The sequence below is a fragment of the Aspergillus puulaauensis genome, chromosome 6 (assembly GCF_016861865.1).
Source record: "Aspergillus puulaauensis MK2 DNA, chromosome 6, nearly complete sequence".
NCBI classification, from domain to species: domain Eukaryota; kingdom Fungi; phylum Ascomycota; class Eurotiomycetes; order Eurotiales; family Aspergillaceae; genus Aspergillus; species Aspergillus puulaauensis.
Genome location: NC_054862.1, coordinates 2,495,233 through 2,517,987, shown reverse-complemented (window position 1 = coordinate 2,517,987; position 22,755 = coordinate 2,495,233). Strand labels below are relative to the sequence as shown.

Here is a 22,755-nt window from a genome sequence, read left to right as displayed (position 1 = left end):
GGTGGTCTCCGGGGTGTTTTGGAAGGAATCGAGCTGCTCAGGACCAACAAAGTCAGTGGGGCGAAACTAGTCTACAACATTGACGAGACTCTCTAGTCTCCCAGATCGACACATCTTTCACGTATAGTCAAATATGAGCCAATCTCAACTCAGGGATCAAACATTCTTGTCTTGATTACTGAGGTTTGGAAACATACCTTCCTGATTCCCATGTAAACGTAATTAGTTTGAATCTAGAGAATATTCGCCAACATCCCTATCAACTTAAGGCCCTAGGCGTCTAGTCAACAATGTTAGGGCTAGGCTCGTATTCGTATTTGTGGACACTTTCGGCATAGAAAGCATACAAGCCACAACCTCCTTATTTGATCATGTACTGCTCCGTTGACGTGAAGTTTCTTGTATTCCAAAGTCGAGTCAATATTCATTTGCCCAATTTTGTTGGATTCTGGCGGTCCTTTCTCAAACATTTGTAAGCAAATACGGAGTAACTCAGGGTTGGACGGGAAGACGGTGGGTCAAGATCGGAATGGTGGCGGAATGATGAGTGATCAGGCCGAGGCGAGAGTTAGTTACAACTGTTCGTCCGGTTTGGCGTTACTCAAACGCTTCTCGGGTTCTAATACAGTCAGGAGTCAGTGTCTTCATTTTCCGCTTATTCGTGACAACATTCGGCCCGCCATGGACCAACTAGTACAGAGCGACCTGCCTGTCTTTAACTGGGGTGATTTCACCGATTTCCACCAAAGCCCCCCGTTATTACCGGAGTCCGGCACCTCTGAGGTCACCTCAGTACTCTCAGCCCGCTCCTATCTCCTGCCCGAATCACATAACCCACAGAATGCTCAAAGTAGTACGCCGTCACCCGGTCGTAGCGACTTGGCCCTTGAGCTCGCATCTTCCTTCAACCGGACGGACACAAACCAAACACCCCTCTCTAAACCAATGAAACCACGGCCACAGAAACGCCAGCGAGGTGGATCCAAGAAGGCCGCGCCAGCGAAGGACCGCGGAGCGCCCCGAGGGGCTGGTGAGAGCAAGGAAAATCCCGAAGAGGTTCGTAGGGCATTCAGCCAACTCTCCACTAATGTTGTGAGCATTGTTAACTGAACCACTGGGGGGCTAGCGTCGTCGCCTGCAAGCTCGCATGGCACAACGTGCTTATCGTTCACGGCAGCAGGCCATAGTGGACGGCCTCAACAACCGCATCTCCCTTTTGGAGACCTCAATGGAGAAAATGAGCTCTGCTATGTTGTCATTTAGTGAGCATCTGGTCCAAAGTGGGCTGCTTGGGTCACAGCCTGCTCTGACGGCGAATTTACGAGACACCATGAAGGTCTTTTATACCATGGCAGCCGGAGTAAGCCACGACGACGAAGATGACGGTATAATGGACTCCAATAAGACAATTGAATCACCACCAGCCTTGCAACAACCCACAATCGAACGCCCGCCACCACTGGGTGGCACTGGATCATACCCTAACAATGCTGTCCTGCCAGATGCTGACAATACACCCGGGATTTCAATTATGGAAGTGTCCGCATTCATCCAGAAGCTGCTCCTAGTAGCCCTCTACCAGGGATATCTCGCTCTACGCGATCCGTCTATTGGGATGGATCGACTCCAACGACCCTTTGGGCTCATTTTTGGTATAATGGACCGCGAACGCCTGACATCTCACTTCAAAGCGGAGTTTTATTCTCTATTAAACCAAAGGCCGCTAGACGGATGGGATGAAGTCCCCTTTTTCAGGCTGGGGGGTGCGGGAACCCATTATCTCCACGCGAGGAGCACCGGTGCCTTTGCCTCTTATTACCAGAGCGGGCCCACCGTGGAGGACCCCTTGTCACTGGCCACGGCAGATTTACGAGCGCAGTTAGAAGGGGATTGGTTTGACTTGCAAGATCTGGAGGGGTATATTCGAGATAAGAACGTGCTCCTGGTTGCGTCAGCGGGTGAGCCAACGACATCCTCAAAAGTACCGACCAGTATCAACGTCTCACGCTTTATATCAAGTAAGTCCGCCTACGGTTTGTAAGGACTTATCCTGACATTGATAGCTTTGGTCAGCAGAGGGGTATGCTTGGGTCGGTCACCAGGGTTTCAATGCGATGATGTGGATGCGGCCCTGCGCTTCTCACAAGTTGTGTGAATAGAATTCATGTAGATCAGCATTAATAACTAGCCGATATTTTCAACTTGTTTCCATACTAAAGCCCCTATTTTGGTTCTTTACTTGGTTGTTCGTGTATACTAACAAAACTCTATGAGACCTAGTTAGTCAATAGTATTTTTTGTATATTTTACAAGTAGAATGTGAGGACCTGTGAAATCAATGCTGAAAATAACAGTTACTGAGGCTATAAACAGCTGTATTTCTATATATAACTCTTAAAGTAGTGAGCTACTGTTTTAGTATTCCCGTGTATTTTATACTACTATTCTGTACCTGCTAAGTATTCTAGTTTCTTCCTAGACTGATATTAAATAAGTACTGAATGCTTGATTTTAGTGAGCCTTAGTCCCTATTAACTTATAGCTAAATTAATGCTAAATTAATGCTAAAAATAGTCTTTTTTATAGCTAGATCTAGCTGTTCTAGAGCTGACTGCCCTGGTCTAGTATTCTATAAAATATAATCTTTTCCCTGCTTCTAAGTTCTTAGTTTCTCTATTTCTATTCCTAATATCCTATCCTTCCCTATATTAATAAATCTCGGCCTAATCCTGAATCTAGTTATTCTCTTAATCCCTCTCTCTAATATTTCTATCTTACTATCTCTATAATACCTCCTCCTGTCTCTTTCTGCTTAATCTAGTAAATACTAATTCTAGACTGATCTAATTTTCTATAAGGAGACTCGTGCTAGACTGGAATATTTTTATAGACTTAAATAGCTTTTCTTAAACTTTAAGCCTAGGACCCTAGAAGATCTTGCTATTATTAAATAATATTAGTAGAAGTAGGTTTACTATTAAATTAATATTTAATAGCAGAGAACTAATATCTAATAAGTATTATATCTAATTAAATAAGAACTATATTAAGTACCTACTCTTAGAGAATTAAGCTATCTATATAAACTTCTTTGATTAGATATCTAAGACTTCGCGGAAGAAGCTCCTTTAGTTATATAATAAATATTAGTAATATTTTTATTAATACTTTAGTCTATTTGCCTGATACCGTATAAATAATAATATTTATGAATAGATATAACAGGTATACTAGGTTTCCTCGGACCCTGTAAATAAAGGACTAATATAGAAAATAATTTCTTAAATATATACTCTCTACTAAGTATAAAGTATCTAGATAAATAAAAAATAAGAATATACTAGATATAGATATCTTTTATATTATCTACTATTATTATTAAGTATATTCAAAGTATTTCTGCTATAGGAGTATAATTATTTAATTTACTATAATCTAGCTCTAGTCTGTTATTACCGGAACTTAACCAGGCATGCTTCTCCTATAGAAAGTGTCTCTAGCAGGCATGCCGCTGGATAAATATAAAGAAGATAAGGCTTTCTAGAGTAATCTTCTTAAATATATATTAATAGATAATCTTCTAGTATTAGTCTACTACTATAATATTGAGTTCTTTTATCTTAAGGACCTAGATAGTAAGTATGATATTCTATATACTATTATCAAGTTCTGTAATCTTAAAGATTAGCTAGAAGGTACTGATAGGTAAGGGTAACTTTATCTAGTATTATAAATATATCTAATTCTACTTTTTTTCTTTTATAGAATAAAATTCTTTATATATAGTAATTACTAACTAGTATACTATCTAATTAACTAGACTATCTTATTAGCCTTCTGTGATAGGGCTTTTCTTAATATAATACTAATCCTAGAGCTGTGAGGCCGCAATACTAATATAGCGGTCCTCTAAGGATTATAGAGACGTGATACGTGGTTGGTGGAAGGTAGGTCTATATTCAATAGAACTAATCGCTGGTTCTCCTAGCTGAGAACCAGCGGCGCAATACGTGGTTGCGCGTCATGTGACGGTCGCTTGGCGGCCGCAGTCTGCCTGAGGCATCATTGTGCAGCGTCCGCAGGTAGCGGCGCATAACAGAGCTTATCTAGTATTTCTAGGTTCTAAAGTATAGTTACTCTCTTCTTCTCTAATAGAAGCTAGATACTTTTCTTCTTTAGTATCTTAAGTATATAATATATAGCTATAAACTTTATAAGTCTTTATTAATAATATATAATTCTAGTTGATAAGTACTCTAAGAGCTGGGTATAAGGTCCCTGGCCTTTAGGGTTATTGCGAATAGTGTGAAAGGGTGTAGTACACCTAATAAAGAGAATAAAGAGTTATAGGACTTGGATTTCAAGAATTCAGGATAGTTAATAGATTAATGCTGAAGTTCTAATATTATGCCCTTCGCGAAGTAGAGAGGTTTCCTCGCGAGCTGAGTCAGCTTCCAGCTTACTCAGCTCTACCTCTCGCGAATACCCAGATAATCTTGCGGAGGGTCTTACAATAAGGAGTAAAGATATCTCCTCTAGTATATTTTAGAGGATTCTTAGGATTAAAGTTAAGCTCTTTTAATTAGATTATAGTCTAATTAAAAGTAGGAAAAGATAGATATTTATCAGAATTTTTAAAAATTAGTTAAGATTAGACATGCACAACCCGCCCCAAAATCCTGAACCCGATCCGCCCCGAACCCGCATGGGTTTGGGTTCGGGTCAACTATCTAGAACCCGCGGGTTAGGGTTAAACCTGCAGAACCCGCACTAAACCTAGTATAGTAATAAAATAGGGTTATTATAATTAGCCCTATACTATTTAGGTAATAAAATTACTGTATTAGGTTTAGTGCGGGCTCTGCGGGTATTTGCGGGGCGGGTTTAGCAAGGTCTTGACCCATGCGGGTTGGGTTCCTTGAGGCCTCGACCCGCCCCAACCCAACCCGTATGCATGTCTAGTTAAGATCTTTTTTAATAAAGATAGATTACTTACCCCAGTCTTATATATCTTATAATAAAGAAGAAAGCAGATTCTTATTAAATTTAAGACTATAGTTAAGTACACTATTTTTAAGATAGTTAAAGTTTATAAATAGTTTATTAGAAATAAGAAATAGCTGATTCTTCTATATATAAATAAGATAATTATTCCAGGTTTATATAAAGAAAATTATCTTAAGATAAAGAATAAGCATGTAAACTATATATAATATAATCTAATTAACTAGATTATTCTTAGAATAGATCTTTATCTTCTAGAGGGATTAGAAATAAGTCTATCTCTTCTTATTAATATTTATACGAAGTAGAATAGAAGAGATAATATATATATTTTTTAATAAAATAATAAGCTCTTACTTAATTAATTCTATCAGGCCTTAATTTATTAATTAGCAGTACTTATACTATAGATATAATAGTTAATTAGCTAGGCTTTAGGATATCTTAATTTCTAGAGCTGATACTAAGCTTCTACTAGTAGGACTATTTTTATTTCTTAGTCTAATTATATAATATAAGACTATTATTTAATAACCTGAATAGTCTCTAGAAACTAATAAAATATACTGACTACTGTATAAGAGATAATTCTAATATAGATCCAGAAAATATAATAAGAATAGATATTAATTACTATATATATCTTAATTCTGTATAGAGCAAGCTTAAGATATCTATCTATAAATTAAATAAAGTTAGGTCTAGGTATAATATAAGTACTATATTCTTATTAAAGATCTTAAAGATATTATTATACAGTACCAGGTATATGATGACATGGTTAGCGGGGCGCTAGAAACGGCCCCCATTGCACCATCCGCCTGCCGTTGACAGGCATCCACTACCCTTTGTAGTATAGCTTTCAAGGATAGCATGGAGTCTTGCCACTTCTACCTGCTTTCAGCAGAGTAAGCTCGGCATCACGTGACGCAGATCTTTAAATAAATTTGGATCTTTGTAGTGAGACACAGGAAATTGTCCAGGAATAGAGCTAATATCCCTCACAGGCGGCACTTGCCTCAGCCAGCCAGTTGCAAGCTTTAAGAAATATAAGGAAAGCTTAATTACAAGACTATCATACTAGCGCTGTCTCTTTCTTCCACACGTGCACTCGAGTCTCCTAATAAAATTAATTCTACTAAATATCTTGCACACAGGGCTATATATATAGCTGGATGATGGGCTCCCAGGACCCCTACTGCTTCTTTTTTTCTTTTTCTTTTTCTTTTTCTTTTTTAAACAAGTATTGTGAATAAGGGGAATAAACAACAAAATCTTATCTTCGGGTAATAATTATAATAACAGGGTTAGATTTTCAGGCTGTATGCCTGCATGAGTAACCCTTTTTACAAAGCTCAGTATTTCTGTGTTGTATAACCACTGAAACAAGACAAGTAAAATAGGATAGTCATATATTAGAAGTTTTCTCTTCTTATAATCTAGCTAAATCAAAGTACAATTCTATCTATCTACAGGTAACCTATCAACAGTACACCATCTATTTCCCCCTGAGTAATACTAGTTAAAAGAGCATCCCTCGCGCAGCCCAGACACCGCATAATTAAACAGCTATATGAATGCTCTATCTGGCCTGTGATAAATAACGCCTACTGCGCGTCATCCTGTACTGTAAGATACCCCGGTAGATCTACTATATCCAGGGGCTTTAAATACCGATCCCGCAGCCAGTAATGTATATCAAGATTCCAGACGCGCTCGCTGGTACCTGCTGTGTTGGAATAAGGATGATTGTTGCAGCTGTGTTCCGTGATCTTGAAGCCGCGCGCCACTGCCTTGAGGACAGACTTAGTAGAGACCTTACCAATGTTGTCTCTGTTCGCGCGGCTGATACAGTAGAGTAGGGTGTCTTTATATCATGCTGCGTGCTTGATGCTGAGATGTAAGGGCTTGCTTAGTAGCTTAGGGCTGGCGGGGCTGATCCACGGTTTGTGGGGGACTGAGGAAGAGGATATCATGGTATACTGTTGTTGCTGGGGGAATTAAGGTCCAAGTAGGAACTGGTCGTGATCTGTGTATATAGCCTCAGCATAGGCTGAGCGGATGAAGCTGTCTTTTTAGACACGGAGGTTGGTATAGAACAAGTCCCTGCATGCTAGCTGAATGGCATGGCGGGACGGCCTCATCTCTAGTAGTAGTGGTAGAATAACCAAGTATTGTCTATTCTGCTAGCTAATAATCTGATATCTACAACTCCAGGTTACTTACTCCATATACTACTATACTACTATACTAATGCAACACCTCATTTGCTCTAACCAGAGGCCGAATACAGTGCTTTCTAAACAGCCTACAATGCCCTGGTACCAACCCCATTGCCCCTGCGGCGCAGTCTTAATCCATGTGTGGTTCCATCGCAGGTACCATCACTCAGGTGGCTTCTTACTTAATAATTGCCTTGCTTGAAAGTCACTCTATGTTTTCAAGTAGCATTTAATCTAGCTGATATAAACAGAGCAATAAAAAAGTGCCCGCTATCTTCTCCTGGAGCCCCTTCGGCAAGATACTCAACGGTCTCAAGTTCCCCAAGGCCACCCTCTACATGCCCTGCGCCGCGCACCGAGACCTCGACATCTATGTCGTGATCCGCAAGCTCGACACAGCAGGGACCGCCATGCTCGGCCTCAATGTCCTCTGGTCCTCCATCCCGCCGGAAAACGCCACCGACATCCTTCTGTACATGGGGCCCGTTGGCATGCTGCGCGCCTCGCACCGCGAGATCGACGACCGGCGCTCCAGGCACTCGAACTATCCGTTCCACCCGCATGCGACTGTGCAGCCTGTGCGCGAGGGGGAGGTCGTGAAGCTGGAGATCGGGATCTTTGCGATGAGCGTGGAGTTTGAGGCGGGCGAGGCGGTGCAGGTCTGCGTTTCTGAGCAGACGCTGCAGATTCACTCGTTTGAGGCATTAAAGGGCGCCTTGGGGATTGTGGATAACCAGGGCGTGCATTTGGGGGGGCGCGTGCCCAAGTCATCTCGTGATTGGGTTGGGTCTACACTGTACGCCTGAAAGGTGATATGAGGATCTAGGAGTTGGACCTATAGAGACAAGAGCTATGAACGTGACTACCCTTGCTAAGCACCGAACCACCTCTGCGCAGTGCGGGCATATGGGAGACGAACAATATTTTATATAAAATAACCAGAAACTCAACTCAAATCCAACCCCACCTTCCAGCGGCGCCAACGGCCAAAGCTGAAAATTCCACCAGTCCGCATGCTCCCCGAACAACTCGGCATCATCCCCTGGAAGAACACCGGGAAAGGCAGCTGCTTGTTCTTTCCTACCTGGAGAATCGCGATCGTGTCATTCCTTCCCAGTGATAGGCGCAAGTTCGTTGTTATTTTAATCGAAGATGAAATCAACCTGAACCTAGGGTTCTCTAATTAGCGTCAAGATCAAACACATGTGGATTTAAAAAGACAAGCAAGCCTTACGGCTTGATGGGCTGCCCAAGAATGATTGGCTCGGAATTGGTCCTGCAATCTTGGTGCCTGGATAGCTTGATGCCTGTGCGGCGCAGTCTAGTTGCAGGCTAAGCCACACCAGATGGCCTTATATATCTGGCCCCGCACTTGACCTGGGCTTCGTCGAGCAGATTTGACAACCATCAGAGATGGCGCCATCCAAGAACAACCAGGTACTGTTCGAGAGACGCCGAAAGGAACATAACATTGTCTTTGTCGAAGACTTGAAACAATGCCATCGTCCAGCTAAACACGCCAAGGTCTTTGAATCCATCGACAGGATCAAAGAAATCTCATATCAATCATATGCATGCGAAGATAGCGAACAAGAGCCTTGGAAGAAAGAGGCCAAGTCCCAGGCAAGAAAGCTGGCAGAGAAAGCTCACGATTGTATCGCTCGAAATGAACCCACCTGGAGGCTCGCTTGTGAGCCTCTTGTATTCAGTCGGTTGACCTCGGAAGTTGCGTGGTATGTCTTTGCAATAAAACAGACCATCATGGGCTCACTATCCACAGCAAGAACTGCCGCCGGCGGGTCTGGCGCTCGGAAGTCGAAGCAGTGTTGGATACGGAGGACCGCGCAGCCGAGCGACTCAGGGCGCGGCAGCAGACCCGCGATCGGTGTCGCTGTCCTCGAAATAGTCGACCGGAGGATGAGTAAGCTTGAGCTCGCTGTTACTTTAGAGCGTACTTATATTTGCACAGAGATGAAAGAGTCGGGTTGAATCGCCTCTTTATAGATCGGGCTGACGACGCGGTTGAGCACCCACCGGACCTAGCACAAAAGCTCCCCCAAGAACAACGACCAGATCGCATCTATGGTCTCCGGCAGACTCGCAACTTTGAGAACTTGCTCTTGGCAAGCCTTGCCGAGGGCGAATATGTCGAGGACAAACTGGCCAGACAACCGCATGCGGGCGTCGGCGGGGAGCCTCTGCTTTTCCCTTTTCTGGTGGTGGAGGCAAAGGCTGGAAATGCCGCGGACGACTGGGCCTCGATCTGTTTGCAGACATCCTTCCCTATCTATACTTACCTCAATACGCAGAAGAGCCTGATCCTTGCGACGGAGCAGAAGACTAGATGGTCTTCTGGCCCCCTTGTGTGGTTCTTTGCAAGTCGAGGCCAGGACTGGAGGCTTTATCTGGCATATCAGAGCCCTCTTAACTCTGCATCTCCATCTAGTCATGCCGAGCACACCACGGTAAGATCTCTATCCACTATGCCTGATTCATCTGACGAATAGACCATGGCCCAAGCCTGGAGGGGCTGCATCACCAACCGAGACGATGCCATCCAGTTGTTTCTGATTGTCGATTTTCTTGCAGATTGGGCAAGAGATGTCTATAGGCCAGCTGTCCTGACTGAGCTGAGGATCCTCCAATTTCCCGATGAGGAAGTCGCCACCGTCTTCACCGACACCGACATCTTTTCTACCGGAGACATGAGCCTTTCTTTCGAAACACATTCCGACTTCCAGTACGAAGACAACTTCAACTCCAGCTTCAGGGATCTCGACTCCCAGCTGGGCGCTGTTCGTCACATCAGCGGTATTGAATCCCGGTTCCTGTCCATCATCATCACCGCTGACAACGTCCACACGTTACTTCGATCCGTGAAAGGGAGCACGCGAGCAGGCTTTATCCGCAAGCTATTGGAGGCGCTTCACTTGCGGGACGCCAGCGCAAAAGTACCAAATATTGACAGAATCGACGCAATTGAGGAGGCATGGACGGGCCATTCGAGACTTAGCAGGATACTTAGCATGAGAGGAACCAAGCTCTACACTGCTCATCAAACAGTGTACTACCTTTCTCCATCATGGGGCCAGGTGCGCGACTTGAGTCTAATCGCCGTAGCAGAAGATGCTTTGGAGGTCCTTATCAAAGAGTCGGGGCTGAAAGCTGGACGGGGCAAGGCAAGCGAGCCTTTGCACGCTAAAGAGAACATGGATATTGTTGATCGGATCGCTCCCCTGAAGGATGCCCCAGCTCGGCATAACCTGCTGGCGTGTATCACAAGGCGCGTAGGCTCTATCGACAGCTCCTGCTTGTTCAAAAAGAGCCAACCGATCATTTGGGAACTCGTCAGCAGCACATACAAAGTCCACAAGGGAGGCGACCTGGAGCCCGAGCTGCCATTTCTGAAAGTTTCCAAATGCTTAGATACGCAGACAGAACGGCAAGGTTATAAGGGCCCATTGCTTGTGGATGATGCTTTGCACGTTTCAGACCAGGGCGCGGTACTCATCCACGGGGGCCGCTGCCCCCAGGCTCTGGCAATGTCACGAAGAAACCCTGCAAAGATCTGCGTCTATATAGTGCGCGATGGTCAACCAGCCCCTGAAAAAGCTGAGCTCGCCCACATTGTCAAGACAACTTTCGAGAACTACGATGTCTACCATACAACAAGGGATCCCGGCACCCTCAGACCGAGAGCAGAGCAGATGTACAGAAGGGCACCCAGGTGGAACTTGGAACGATCGTATGGTCTCTTCTATGACACTGGTGTCAAGCTGGAGAGCTTTTCGCAATGGAGTAACTTTTTGATCGGGGGGTTTCCCGTCAGGCAAGGCTCGCCACGAGGACCTACAGACACGGGGCAAATTATGTTCCGCCGTGAATATTTTCCCTGGCATGACCCTGGCCAAAAGCGGGGCGGAGTGCCTTACGAGAAGGCAAGGCATGAGTTTGTAAGGGAATACATCACGGGCGAAGCACAGGAATGGACTGCAATTGCAAGGCAGAAGAGACGACAGGGAATTACTTGCTGTATCTACTGCGCAAAGAACATGGCCTTCGCCCCAGACTGTGATCCTTCTCACAATACCAGTTCTAATGAGACAGACCAAAGGCAGCGCGACCAGCTTCCAGAGGTTTGTAATACATGTACGGAGGCCCTGGATCCCCTCAAGTCGTTTCAAGTTTCGCAGAAAACGGTGGCGGCTACCATAAAGCGGGTGCTCATGGAACAGGCATCCAAAATTTCGAGAAATCGCCTAGAAAACTCCAAGATCCAAGCACCTCGCCCAGACCGTACGGCGCAGAAGCAACAGAGCGATGCACGGCCGACCTGGCATAGTCAGGTGAACGTGGACGAGTTCACCGAATTTTACAGTATCGAGGATATAGAAGCCCGTGCAGAGAGACGTATGGAACGCGAGAGGCTGCATGAGGAGTCCTCGCAAAAGTACAAATGGGATGTGGAAGCCCTCGAGGATAAGTACAAGGAACCGGACCCCGAGGATGACAGCCTGAATGCACTAGAGGATCGAACAAGGAGAGTCTTTGGACGCAAGGACCTACACAAGAAACACTCGGAGAGGTACAAGCGGGATTTGGAGGCAATAGATAGGAGGTCCTCGAAGCTCCGGAGAATGGAATGAAGGTGACGAATACGCACTGTGCAATAAGGGCTAGAATTTGGTTGTTCCAGGGTTCTCAACAGGAATTACTCCATTCAAATATGATTGTGACATGTGCTGCCCTAGAAGGGGCTAACTGATGCTGGCTCCCAGGGGCCTCAAGTCCGGCCGAAGTCCAGTCATAACCCCTACCACCACAAACAACAAAACTAACTCTCCCATATGAAGACAATGCTCGTTGCTCGTCCAAAAAAAAGACGAAACATACAACAGCTGGGATTCGCACGTGGTCACCCACCATACTACTAACCAGCCGGCGTGAGGCTTGAGTACGGCTGAGCGGACGGGAAGCCCTATTTTCCTCACCCTGTGGTCGTATGTACTATCTTTCTCTATTTAATAAATGATATCGAATGAACTGACTTTCGCCCCAAAGTATTTATAGCTTAAGCCTCGGCTGTTTTTCCAACTTCCAAGATATCGGGGGCATCCGGGGCCGTATTGCGGAGCCATCGCTAGCCTTAACTCAGTCAATACCACACAGTCTAGGCCTCTATTCATCCGACCTGGTACCAGCTTAGGCTCTTTTGACCTCCGGACCACTCATCAGCCCTGTTCGGTCCACGCTAGCAGCAAGCCTTGCAATATCAGGCAGAGTCCATGTAATCTCAGTCCGGATCCAATGAGGTTGCGAACTATCGAAGTCCCTGACGAGCTAAAGACAGAAAAGGGGCATATAAGACCGCCCATCTCCCGTCATCGCCAGCTGATCGATCGACCCATCCACTCTTTCTTCCGATCCCACCTTATCTCTACCAGTCGCTCGTTCTCGGCATTCGCTCATTACCGATTTGATCGCCAAAATGATCTCTCTTAACCTCACCACCCTCGCCCTCTGCCTCGTCCTGCCTGCCCTCGCTACCAGCCATGTCCGCCGCGACGACTGCGCCGGCTTCGCCACGGGCGCCAGCCTAGGCGATACCTGCGAATCGTTTGCCGACAACTGGCATATCTCGCTTGACACGCTCAAGGAGCTGAATCCCGGCCTTGACTGCGATGATTTCGATGACCAGGGGTTGTACTGCATTAATGAGGGGGATGAGGCGAGCTCTTCTTCTGTTACCTCTGCCTCTACCTCTACCTCCACCTCTGCCTCTGCCTCTACTTCCACCGCGGCGTCGACCTCTGCTTCGAATGCTACTTCGACTACGGGTGCTACCTCTACGCCTACGTCTGATGAGGAGGATGCCGAGCCGACGAACGGGGCTCAGATGCAGGCTCCTGGGTTCTTTGGTGTTGCGGTTGGGTCTCTGCTCTGGCTTTTGGTGGCTTAGACCAGTTGACGAGGTTAATCACAATGGCTATATTCTCCAGTCACAAACAGATACCCGGTCTAAGTAGAGAAGCTTAGCAAACAATCTTATAATAAACATCCGGTGCCTTTGTTTTCGTTCCATAGTGTTTACCTTGTAGGAATACAGATACCTAGATAGAGGTACGGTACCTTTGCAGGCTTTCAGCGCCTTCCTGGTAAAGCGCCTTGGCGTTATCATACTCTGTTGGCGAGGCTGATTTGAGGTCCCTGTAAGCTGATAAGCTTGGCTAGCGAGGTTATACACTGAATTCAAGATAAGGCTTTCGTCCTGCAGTCGACTTGGCGGCTCGCCTGAGGCTGAGAATATGCAGAACCCTACCTACAACCCCGCGTCTCTTCCGCCGCAGCTCCGAGCCTCATGTCGAGGGATAACCATCAGCGAACAGAAAGTCACTGTACCTGGACGCCTGAAGCCTCTTCATTTATAGACGGGTGTACCTCCGCCGAATGTCAGCAGTGCCGTCCTTGGCGACGGGTATATGAATGCCAGACTTTCGTGCTTTGCCCTGGTGTCCTGCAGTTCTGCAGTTCTCAAGCCTATTCTATGAGCTACAGCTTTCCATCTCACAGTTGTTCGATTGTTCGGAATTGCCCTAGTATCGGCTTTTACCAAGTACGCGCATTACAACCACGTCGATACCGCAAAGGTATGGCCTATCTCCTCTCCTCTCCTCTCCTCTCCTACGTTATACACCTATGCCATACCGGCGCCCTTGGCTCGACTACGCCGGCACTAACTGCATCAAGTCTCCAGCTTACCACCACAGACAATGGCTTGGGGAGAGACCCTCTGCAGCAAATGCGGCCTGCCCGAACTCGGGTATGCGGGCTCCGTCTTCTACCGCTATGATTGTACGGATTGCGCGGGCACTGGACAGATACCGTGTTTCTGGTGCGAAGACTCGGACGACTGTGAGATCTGCTCGAAGAGTGGTTACTTTGCGTGTCCTGGTTGCGACAGAGGACGTCGGACAGGATCGAGGATCTGTACCAATGAGATGCATAGGGAGGCTGAGGAGGACTAGGGGAGCGCGAGGAATTTTTTCTTTTGTTACACGGATTTTGATTCAGGTTATGGGTGGAGATGGTTTGGGGAGACTTTGCTGAGGGAGTTAGGAGTATCGATGTTACTACAGTACAACTCGAGTAAACAACTAAACAATCTGCATTCGAACCCACACCCTCAACGTGCCCTCCGATAGCCTCCATCCATCCAGACTCCTCCAGGTCCTCATTCATAAAAATCAAACGGCACCGGCTGCTTACTCCGCAACTCCCGAAACCCCTGCATACCCGCAACTGCCGCAAGGATCCATATCACCACCGGCACAGCAAACCACTTCCACCGCAGAGAAACAACCACAATATCAGCCTTCACCATGCCCATCGCCATCCCACCCGAACCCAAACCCACACCCCCATCCCGAACCGTCTTCGCCACCGCCCGCCCAACAATCTGCATGCAGTTTTCAAGTTCCCCCCACCACAAGACCCCCACATCCCCCGGGCATGCCAGGGTCAACCGCCATGAGCGCACTGAGAGAGACATGGACTGCCTCATCCGGCAAGTCGACCTCGTACCCCTCGTGCGTCGCGTTGCGCCAGTGGTAGCCCGTCATCAGCTCGCGCAGGAACCTGGCGATGGCCCGCCCGGCTGCGAGACCGTCCGGAAGGGGGAGGGGGTGGCTGGGTGCAGGCCGAGCGAGGGGCCCCAGGTTGGCGGGGGGCTGAGGTGCCATTCAGTGGAGGTGGTGGTAGTGTCGAGGGTGCGCTCAGCCGGGACAGCGATGGTTTCGTCGGTGTAGACTCCGTTGTGGACGGCGGCCTGGAAGCTGCGGAAGACTAGCTCGAGTGAGCACTCTGTTGCTTCCCAGATGACGAGGTCTGGTTTTCCTGATAGTTTGATGTCCGGCTACCCCGTGGTTAGGGAGAGCGTGATGAACTGCAGGGCGTTTGTTGTTGCGTTTGTGCAGAGTGTGGCTGCGGTGGGCTCGACAGGGCGGACGACGTACCCGTGCATCCCGATCGCGCGGAAGGTGTCTGCGGTGAAGTTGAGCAGGGCCCATTCTTCTGTGCTGCTTTTGGGGAGGTGGGCGCTGCAGTTTGCGAGTTGCGCGGAGGGGCTCGAGGAGTGGGTGTGGCATGACTGGACGAGAGAGTCGGAGATGTCTGCGCAGAGCATGCGGGGTTTCGAGGGAGACGATGGGGTCCCAGGTGCAACATGCTGAAGGGCATGAGTATAGAGGGGTCTAGCTGACGAAGAGCGATTCGTATACGTTTGATTTGACAGGAACTTTTCCTCATGATGAACCACTTCTTCCCCTTCATCAATTTGCACCTGTCTATAAAAAATCCATATACTTCCCGCAGTCGGACTTTCTTTTATAGCAATCAAGGTTGATTGCGCAGAGAGTATCAGTGGTATAGACTGAGATAATAGCTCTTTCGTGTGCCTTAGCTCCTGCTGAATCAGTTTGACAGAAACCGGATCTACTCTACATTTATTGTATATCAGTATTACTTAAAACCTTAGGAATACAGATATATATTTCCCTATACTTATCTATTAGTCTCTACTGAATAAAGAATTCCTTACTTAAATCCTGCGAGCTACCTTTCTCCCCTCTAGACTTTATTAAATTAAAGGTAACGATCCAGTAGGTCCCCTTGCCAGTAATATTCACGGAAGGCACGCGGCTGATATTTACCTATTAGAAGTAAACTCGACCCCCCTAACTTTCAGCCCTTAGGCTCCATCAGAATATTATCTGAAAGAGGATAATTATAGTTAATCTAGGAGTTAAGCTATAGCTACAGGTCTGCAAGATAATTGCACTGAGTAGTGCCAGCTCAGGTACAGAAACTGAAATGGTACTGTAGCATACAGGGAATTAAGGAACGCTATACAGGCAGATTTAATATGCGAGAAGTTAATTAATTAGTTAATTAAGCGCGGAGGATCTCCAGAGGATTTAATTTGCACTAATTAACCATGGGCATGCTGCTTCGTGGCTCGGGCTAGCCTATCACACCTGACATGCTTTACTGACTGGTCTTATCTTAACTTGAGCCTTGCTCTAATTAGTCCTTCTACTAATAATTAGTAAAAAGAAAGTTATCTAACTATTTTATATAGAGGAAGGCCGGAAGTATTCTTAGCAAACTTCTTCCTCTAATTTTGTTAGTAGAGCATGTTCAGGAAATCAGGAGTCCGATGAAAAATAGAATAGCTAGAAGAATACTAGTATAGACAAGTAATTGAGGAAACCAATAGAGGCATATAAAAATATAGAGTATAAATAAAATCAATGGGAATATAATGATTGGCTTTAGTGAGGATGTTTCACTGTGATAAGTAATAAGGGTTGATTGACGTATATATATCATAAAGTCAAGATATATTAATCCTTTGTAAACAAGTATCGTCACGTTATATATACTTATAAGGTAACTATATATTTATCTTAGGTGATATAGGCAACTGGCTCTTCAGTTTGCTAAACTAACCTTCCTACTTGGATTTAAGCTCCGAGAAGAAAGAAGGAGGAGGCATGGGATTATAAAGTAAAAAATAGGTTTTCAGAGCCTGCAACCCCCCGGGTAGATTTAGCACTTCTCTATAACTTAGTATTTTTTTAAGTATGAGGTCTTGGTAATAGATTTAGACAAGGAGACACTTTCTATCTAGTTAAGACTATACTTTATTATAGCTAATCATATATTCCCCGATACGGGCGTCTAGAATAAGGTTAACCTGCGGAAAGTTAATATTAGTTATAGAAAAGAAGCAGGGGCTGGTGAATAACTATTAGGATTAGTAGACATGCACAACCCGCCCCAAAATCCTGAACCCGATCCGCCCCGAACCCGCATGGGTTTGGGTTCGGGTCAACTATCTAGAACCCGCGGGTTAGGGTTAAACCTGCAGAACCCGCACTAAACCTAGTATAGTAATAAAATAGGGTTATTATAATTAGCCCTATCCTACTTAGGTAATAAAATTACTGTATTAGGTTTAGTGCGGGTCCTGCGGGTATTTGCGGGGCGGGTTTAGCAAGGTCTTGACCCATGCGGGTTGGGTTCCTTGAGGCCTCGACCCGCCCCAACCCAACCCGTATGCATGTCTAAGGATTAGTTTATAATAAAGTACTTGGGGCGAGTGAGACTAAGTACTTATAATACGCATGATCTCCAGCAGGTTAGTTTTAGTGGCAGTAAGATAATAGAACTTGACTTACCTTGGAGCCTTAAAAAGGTTGCCTACCTGTTCCAGTATATACAGGTTTCATCCAGCTTCTCCTAGGTCTTGTTAGTATACTACTTCTATTAAAGTTATAAGATATCCAGGCTCTCTACTTGAGCCAGATAGTAATCTAGAGGCAGTCGGTGTAAGACCCTCCGCAGGACAACCTGGGTATTTGTAAAAGATTGAGCTGAGTAAGCTGGAAGCTGACTTAGCTTATAAGGAGATCTCTTTACTTTATAAAGAATATAATATTAGAATTTTAGTATTAATCTATTAATTATTCTAAATTCTTAAAATCTAAGTCTTATAACTCTCTATTCTCTTTATTAGGTATATTATACTCTTTTATACTATTTATAATAATTCTAAAGATTAAGGACCCTATAATTTTAATACTTAACTTTATATTTAATCTATTAGGAATAATAATATTTAATACTTAATTAGGTTTATAAGCCCTTAAATAGTACTAAGAAGAATCTAAGTCTTTATAAATATCTTTATAAACTAGTTCTGAGACTACTTTATATTCTTTACAGTAATAATAAGGACTTAAGGCCTTATCTCTAAAGAAGCTTTATAAACAGGCAGAGTGAATTAAGAAGATAGAAAAGTAAAGGAAGTTAATTATAATAATCTAGTATAGATTAACTATCTTATTGTAAGACCCTCCGCAAGATTATCTGGGTATTCGCGAGAGGTAGAGCTGAATAAGCTGGAAGCTGACTCAGCTCGCGAGGAAACCTCTTTACTTCGCGAAGGATATAACATTAGAACTTCAGTATTAATCTATTAACTATCCTGAATTCTTGAAATCCAAGTCTCATGACTCTTTATTCTGTTTATTAGGTGTACTACACCATTTCACACTATTTGCAACAACCCTAAAGGCCAGGGACCTTATACTATATCTAGATTAGTAATTAGAATAAGGCCTAGCAAGAAGTTTAACTAACTTCAGGCCGGCCCGCGAAGGATAATTAAAAGAATAAGTATAAATATTTACTAGGTCTCCTTACCGGCCGGGCTTTATATATATAATATTTTCTATATATCTATACTCTGCAAGTACCAGAAGATAAAAGGAGTAAATACTCATGAATAGTTTAAAATAAGATTTATAAGTAAGATAAACAGGAATATTATATAGAAGTAATCCTAGATCCTGGGATCTAGGATCCTGTGAAGGTATTAGTTAAGTATATTAGATAGCAGGAGGCTATAGAAGAGCTTATTATAAATCTATAATATCTAGATCTTTATAAGGAATATCTTATAAAGAAAGAAATAATTAATTTAATTTAGATTAAAGCAGATAAAAAGCTGTAAGATAGACTAAGAAAATAATATTTTTATAATATATACCTGCTTTTCTACCTTATTCCTGAGCTATACAGGCGCTTGCAGGGACCTACCAGGTTCTAGGTATAGTATTACTAGAGAAGGCTAGAATGTTATTAATCAAATACATCACCCCATAAAGGGTAATAGTGAGAGGTGGTACAAGGACCACCGGGGGCTATACCAGTGCGGGGGCAGGAGTAGGAGCAGGCCCGGAGGCAGGGGTTTTCTCCGCGGGAGGGACCTATTACTATTAGTCAGGCCTGCGAGACAGAATATAAACTTGTATTACTTCCTTCTGCGGAGGGCTCTTCTTCCTCTATTTTGGAGAGGGGGAAGGGGGACTGACTACTGCCCGCGAGGGCAAAGTACAGGGTATCAGCAGTAGTAGTAATGGCCGCGAGGTTAGAGGGAGTAGACATTATGTTTAAGTATTCTGCGAAGACTACAACAGCAAAATCAGTAATCAAGATCCGGAAGATGAGCAGGGAAGAAGGCTTGTGAAGACAGGCCGATATATAAAGCTTATAAAGATAGGATAATATAGAGAACCTGTAAAGAGAAAACTATACTAAATAGAAAAATTTAAAAGACTTAAGGAAGAGAAGTTTCTCTGGGAAAGAGGCCTATCTTATATAGGCTGCAAAACTATATCCGGATTCATGTACTAGAATTCACGCAGCCGCAGGTCTATAATCTGAAACACAACAAAGTAACATAAGTGATAGTGAGTAAGGCAGTTTAGTAGAGCAACATAAGGGGGCATTACAAGTGACAACTCATAAGGAAGCTATAAGACAACTAAGGAGGAGGTTCACGGGGGATCCTAATGCTGTATAATAGAGAAGGGGTCCTCGTAATTAAGTATAGACCAGCAGAGGGGTATATAAGTCTCACAAAAAAATCCTAATACTATATAATAGGGAACAGACTTTTATAAGAAATATATACTATAATACTACTGACAGATAATGTTGAACTTATAGGATGGATGGTCATATAAGTCACATGACTGATAGTCAGAGGTCTTATGTTGATATTATTATTCAATAATAAAAAGATAAAAGGATAAGAATAATAGATATAGATCAGAAATAAAAGAATAACTTGTTTTTTTTTCAGTTAACCAGAGGGTTAAAGCTATATTTATAGCTGATTACCTTTAATCTAGATCTTTCTGAATTATAAATCAATATTAATTGATTTATAAAATAGATTAATCTAGTGCTTTTCATGATATTCATGACTTTTAATAGATATGTCAGATAGAAGTCTCCAGACCTTTTCAATGATTCATTAACTTTTATTACTGCATAATTTTATGCAGTATCGCTGAGTCATCTGATAGTATCCAAGAATATTAAGAATACTAGAATTACTAAATTACTAATGCCTGAGGGAAGACCTAGATTATGACTGCTGGCGGAGCAAGCCGGGATACCTAAACCACGGGTTAATATTGTACTATAATTATCAAGCTGAAGGCTGCACTAATTATTCAGCCTTAGAGAGTAAACAAGGACCTGACTAGAAAAAAGTATTTAAACTTAAATAATAATATCTTGATATATACTAAATAAAGATCTAACTTATAGCTATAGTTAAGGTATTTATACTATTAGATATATTTTCCTGAGACTCTTATTACTATACAGACAGTTTAATTATAATCTATAATAAGTAAGATTAGTATAGCCGGGCGAAAGCAGTAGTATAAAAATAAAGGTACAGAATAGGCAGCTAATATTTAAAGAAGAGAAAAGAGACAAAGTATATATTATATATAACACGTAATTAGGCTTAGTTAGAGCCTGCTGGGGATTTAGAGGATCAGCCTCTTAAATAAAGATAGTCGAAAGTACAGATACTATAGAAGACCAGCAGGTAATATAATATCTTAAATAAATAGATACCCTAATAGTAGTAGCTGGTAGAATAAGAAAATATAAATTATTTTACTAGATAGAATAGAGTAGAAAGGGCAGAAAGTTTAGGTAAAGAGTTAGTCTAAGCTAACAGGACAGGGAATTCAGAAGTAGAGACAAGAAAAAGATACAGCTATAATTTCTAACTAAAAAAAGGAGGCAACGGGCGCTGATATTATTAAAGTAGACAAGGGCAAGGAGTTGTAATCACGTGGGTGCAGAATATAGAAGGATGGAAGGAGAGAAAGAAGGAATTAGAAAGAGAGAGAATCAGGAACAGCGAGGGCGGTCCTTATATACTCAGCAGTGCTGGCGGGCAGCGATGATAATATGGCGTACCGGGCGACTACCCCCAAAGGGATAAAACTAACTTGAAGAGGGAATTCACAGGTCCTCGCTTTACAGGACCAATTCGTGTGCAGAAAACCGCTAAATGGCGAAGTGGGGATGAAGCAGATCTGGTGGCAATCGGAGACATCACTAATCTTCCCCGTAAACCCTTTTCTCAAAACCCTCGGTACTCGCCAAGATTGGAGCCGAATCCACTGGATCGTCAAAAAATGGGTCTGGGTAACGCTGTGACGATAACTGGCTTGCGCGTGGTTGGAGCCGGGGATGTCTCGTCATCAGCCCGGTTGCACTGGAATTTGCCATCCACGACACTGGATCGAGAGTGATGAATGCATGCGTGCTTATCTACGGAGGGACGGTATGCATTGAGACCCCGTAGTCGATCCATCCATTATTCCAATTCTTCATTAGGATTGCTTGCAATTACATATCTTAAACAACCTTTCAAGTGCCCGCCAAACCATTCATCGCAAACATGGGCCAGAGGACGGTTCTCATTACAGGCTGCAGTGAAGGAGGAATAGGCGATGCTCTTGCGCAAACCTTCCACAAGAAGGGCTTTTGAGTTTTTGCCAGCGCTCGGAATACCGCGAAAGTCCAACATCTCAAGGACATGGGTCTCGATATTGTACAACTGGATGTCACCGACGAACAGTCAATCGAACAAGCAGTGTCCGTCGTCAAGGCTGCGACGGGTGGATATCTGGACTTCCTGGTCAACAATTCGGGCACAGGTACCTCAAACCAGCTTATCTGTGGCAATAAAACGCTGATCATTCTATAGGATACAGTATGCCCTTATTGGACTCGGATGTGTCAGTCGCTAAGAAGATGTTTGATGTCAACGTCTTTGCTATCGTCACCGTCACTCAAGCGTTTGCGCCGCTTTTGTTCGCCTCTCAAGGAACAATCATCAACATTGGGTCGGTCCTGGGCAAGATGCCACTCCCATGGCAAGGATATTACAATGCAAGCAAAGCTGCAGTTGCTATCTTGACCGACCAAATGCGTATTGAGTTCTCTCCTTGGAAAGTCCGCGTAATCCTCGTCACTACTGGCTCAATTGGGACCAAGTTCCACGACAACCTTGCAAGTGCACCGCATCTACCCGAGGATTCTCTCTATTACCCTGCAAAGGATGTTATTGAGCCGGCAATGGCTGGCTCTGAGGTGCAGAAAAGTGCTATGGATGTCAATTCCTATGCCCAGGTCGTTGTCTACAACGCCCTCCGATCAAGCCCTAAGAAGCATCTTTGGTCGGGAGGAGGGGGGGCCTTGATAACTTGGCTGGCTTCGACGTTTGCCTGGTCGACTATATGGGTAGGCAGTTTCCTGTCAATTCATGAAGGACTAGTCGCATTCGTTTTGCTAACTTACACATCCAGGATACGTTGCTCCCCCCTCTTGTCCACATGCCGGATATTACGAACAAGATCCGTACCGCGGATAAGGACGAACAGGATTGCAAGAAGACAGATTAATCGCTCTTTCTGTGTAGTGTTTGTTTGAAAGCAATATTTTTTCCGTGCTCGGCAGTCCGCTGCTAAATCTTGATCAACAGTCTCTACAACCTCAGATATCCCGGGTTGCGAGACATTCGGGGGGGAAAGAAAAATACTAATGTAGTGATTTTCAAAAATTCAGATAATTCGATTTCATTAAAACT

The 22,755-nt window shown here is 44.2% G+C and overlaps 7 protein-coding genes across 7 annotated transcripts; 5 read left to right on the top strand and 2 right to left on the bottom strand.

Moving 5' to 3' along the window:
* Positions 1–681: 681 nt before the first annotated feature.
* Positions 682–2,041, top strand: APUU_60980A (bZIP transcription factor; the record flags this gene model as incomplete). Its single annotated transcript, XM_041694271.1, has 2 exons — positions 682–1,056; positions 1,127–2,041. The coding sequence occupies 2 exons, from the start codon at positions 682–684 to the stop codon at positions 2,039–2,041; spliced, it is 1,290 nt and encodes a 429-aa protein (XP_041560118.1).
* A 5,322-nt stretch (positions 2,042–7,363) lies between these two features.
* On the top strand, positions 7,364–8,032 carry APUU_60979A (uncharacterized protein; the record flags this gene model as incomplete). Its single annotated transcript, XM_041694270.1, has 2 exons — positions 7,364–7,396; positions 7,478–8,032. The coding sequence occupies 2 exons, from the start codon at positions 7,364–7,366 to the stop codon at positions 8,030–8,032; spliced, it is 588 nt and encodes a 195-aa protein (XP_041560117.1).
* A 607-nt stretch (positions 8,033–8,639) lies between these two features.
* Positions 8,640–11,872, top strand: APUU_60978A (uncharacterized protein; the record flags this gene model as incomplete). Its single annotated transcript, XM_041694269.1, has 4 exons — positions 8,640–8,959; positions 9,007–9,147; positions 9,196–9,691; positions 9,734–11,872. The coding sequence occupies 4 exons, from the start codon at positions 8,640–8,642 to the stop codon at positions 11,870–11,872; spliced, it is 3,096 nt and encodes a 1,031-aa protein (XP_041560116.1).
* Positions 11,873–12,714: 842 nt separating this feature from the next.
* Positions 12,715–13,185, top strand: APUU_60977A (LysM peptidoglycan-binding domain-containing protein; the record flags this gene model as incomplete). The annotated part of the gene is made up of 1 exon (XM_041694267.1): positions 12,715–13,185. One exon carries the CDS (start codon positions 12,715–12,717, stop codon positions 13,183–13,185), a length of 471 nt encoding a protein of 156 aa, XP_041560115.1.
* Positions 13,186–14,695: 1,510 nt separating this feature from the next.
* APUU_60976S (uncharacterized protein) lies at positions 14,696–14,965 on the bottom strand (the record flags this gene model as incomplete). The annotated part of the gene is made up of 1 exon (XM_041694266.1): positions 14,696–14,965. One exon carries the CDS (start codon positions 14,963–14,965, stop codon positions 14,696–14,698), a length of 270 nt encoding a protein of 89 aa, XP_041560114.1.
* A 173-nt stretch (positions 14,966–15,138) lies between these two features.
* On the bottom strand, positions 15,139–15,408 carry APUU_60975S (uncharacterized protein; the record flags this gene model as incomplete). Its single annotated transcript, XM_041694265.1, has 1 exon — positions 15,139–15,408. One exon carries the CDS (start codon positions 15,406–15,408, stop codon positions 15,139–15,141), a length of 270 nt encoding a protein of 89 aa, XP_041560113.1.
* Positions 15,409–21,702: 6,294 nt separating this feature from the next.
* On the top strand, positions 21,703–22,570 carry APUU_60974A (uncharacterized protein; the record flags this gene model as incomplete). The annotated part of the gene is made up of 3 exons (XM_041694264.1): positions 21,703–21,823; positions 21,874–22,409; positions 22,475–22,570. The coding sequence occupies 3 exons, from the start codon at positions 21,703–21,705 to the stop codon at positions 22,568–22,570; spliced, it is 753 nt and encodes a 250-aa protein (XP_041560112.1).
* Between the last annotated feature and the right edge of the window lie 185 nt (positions 22,571–22,755).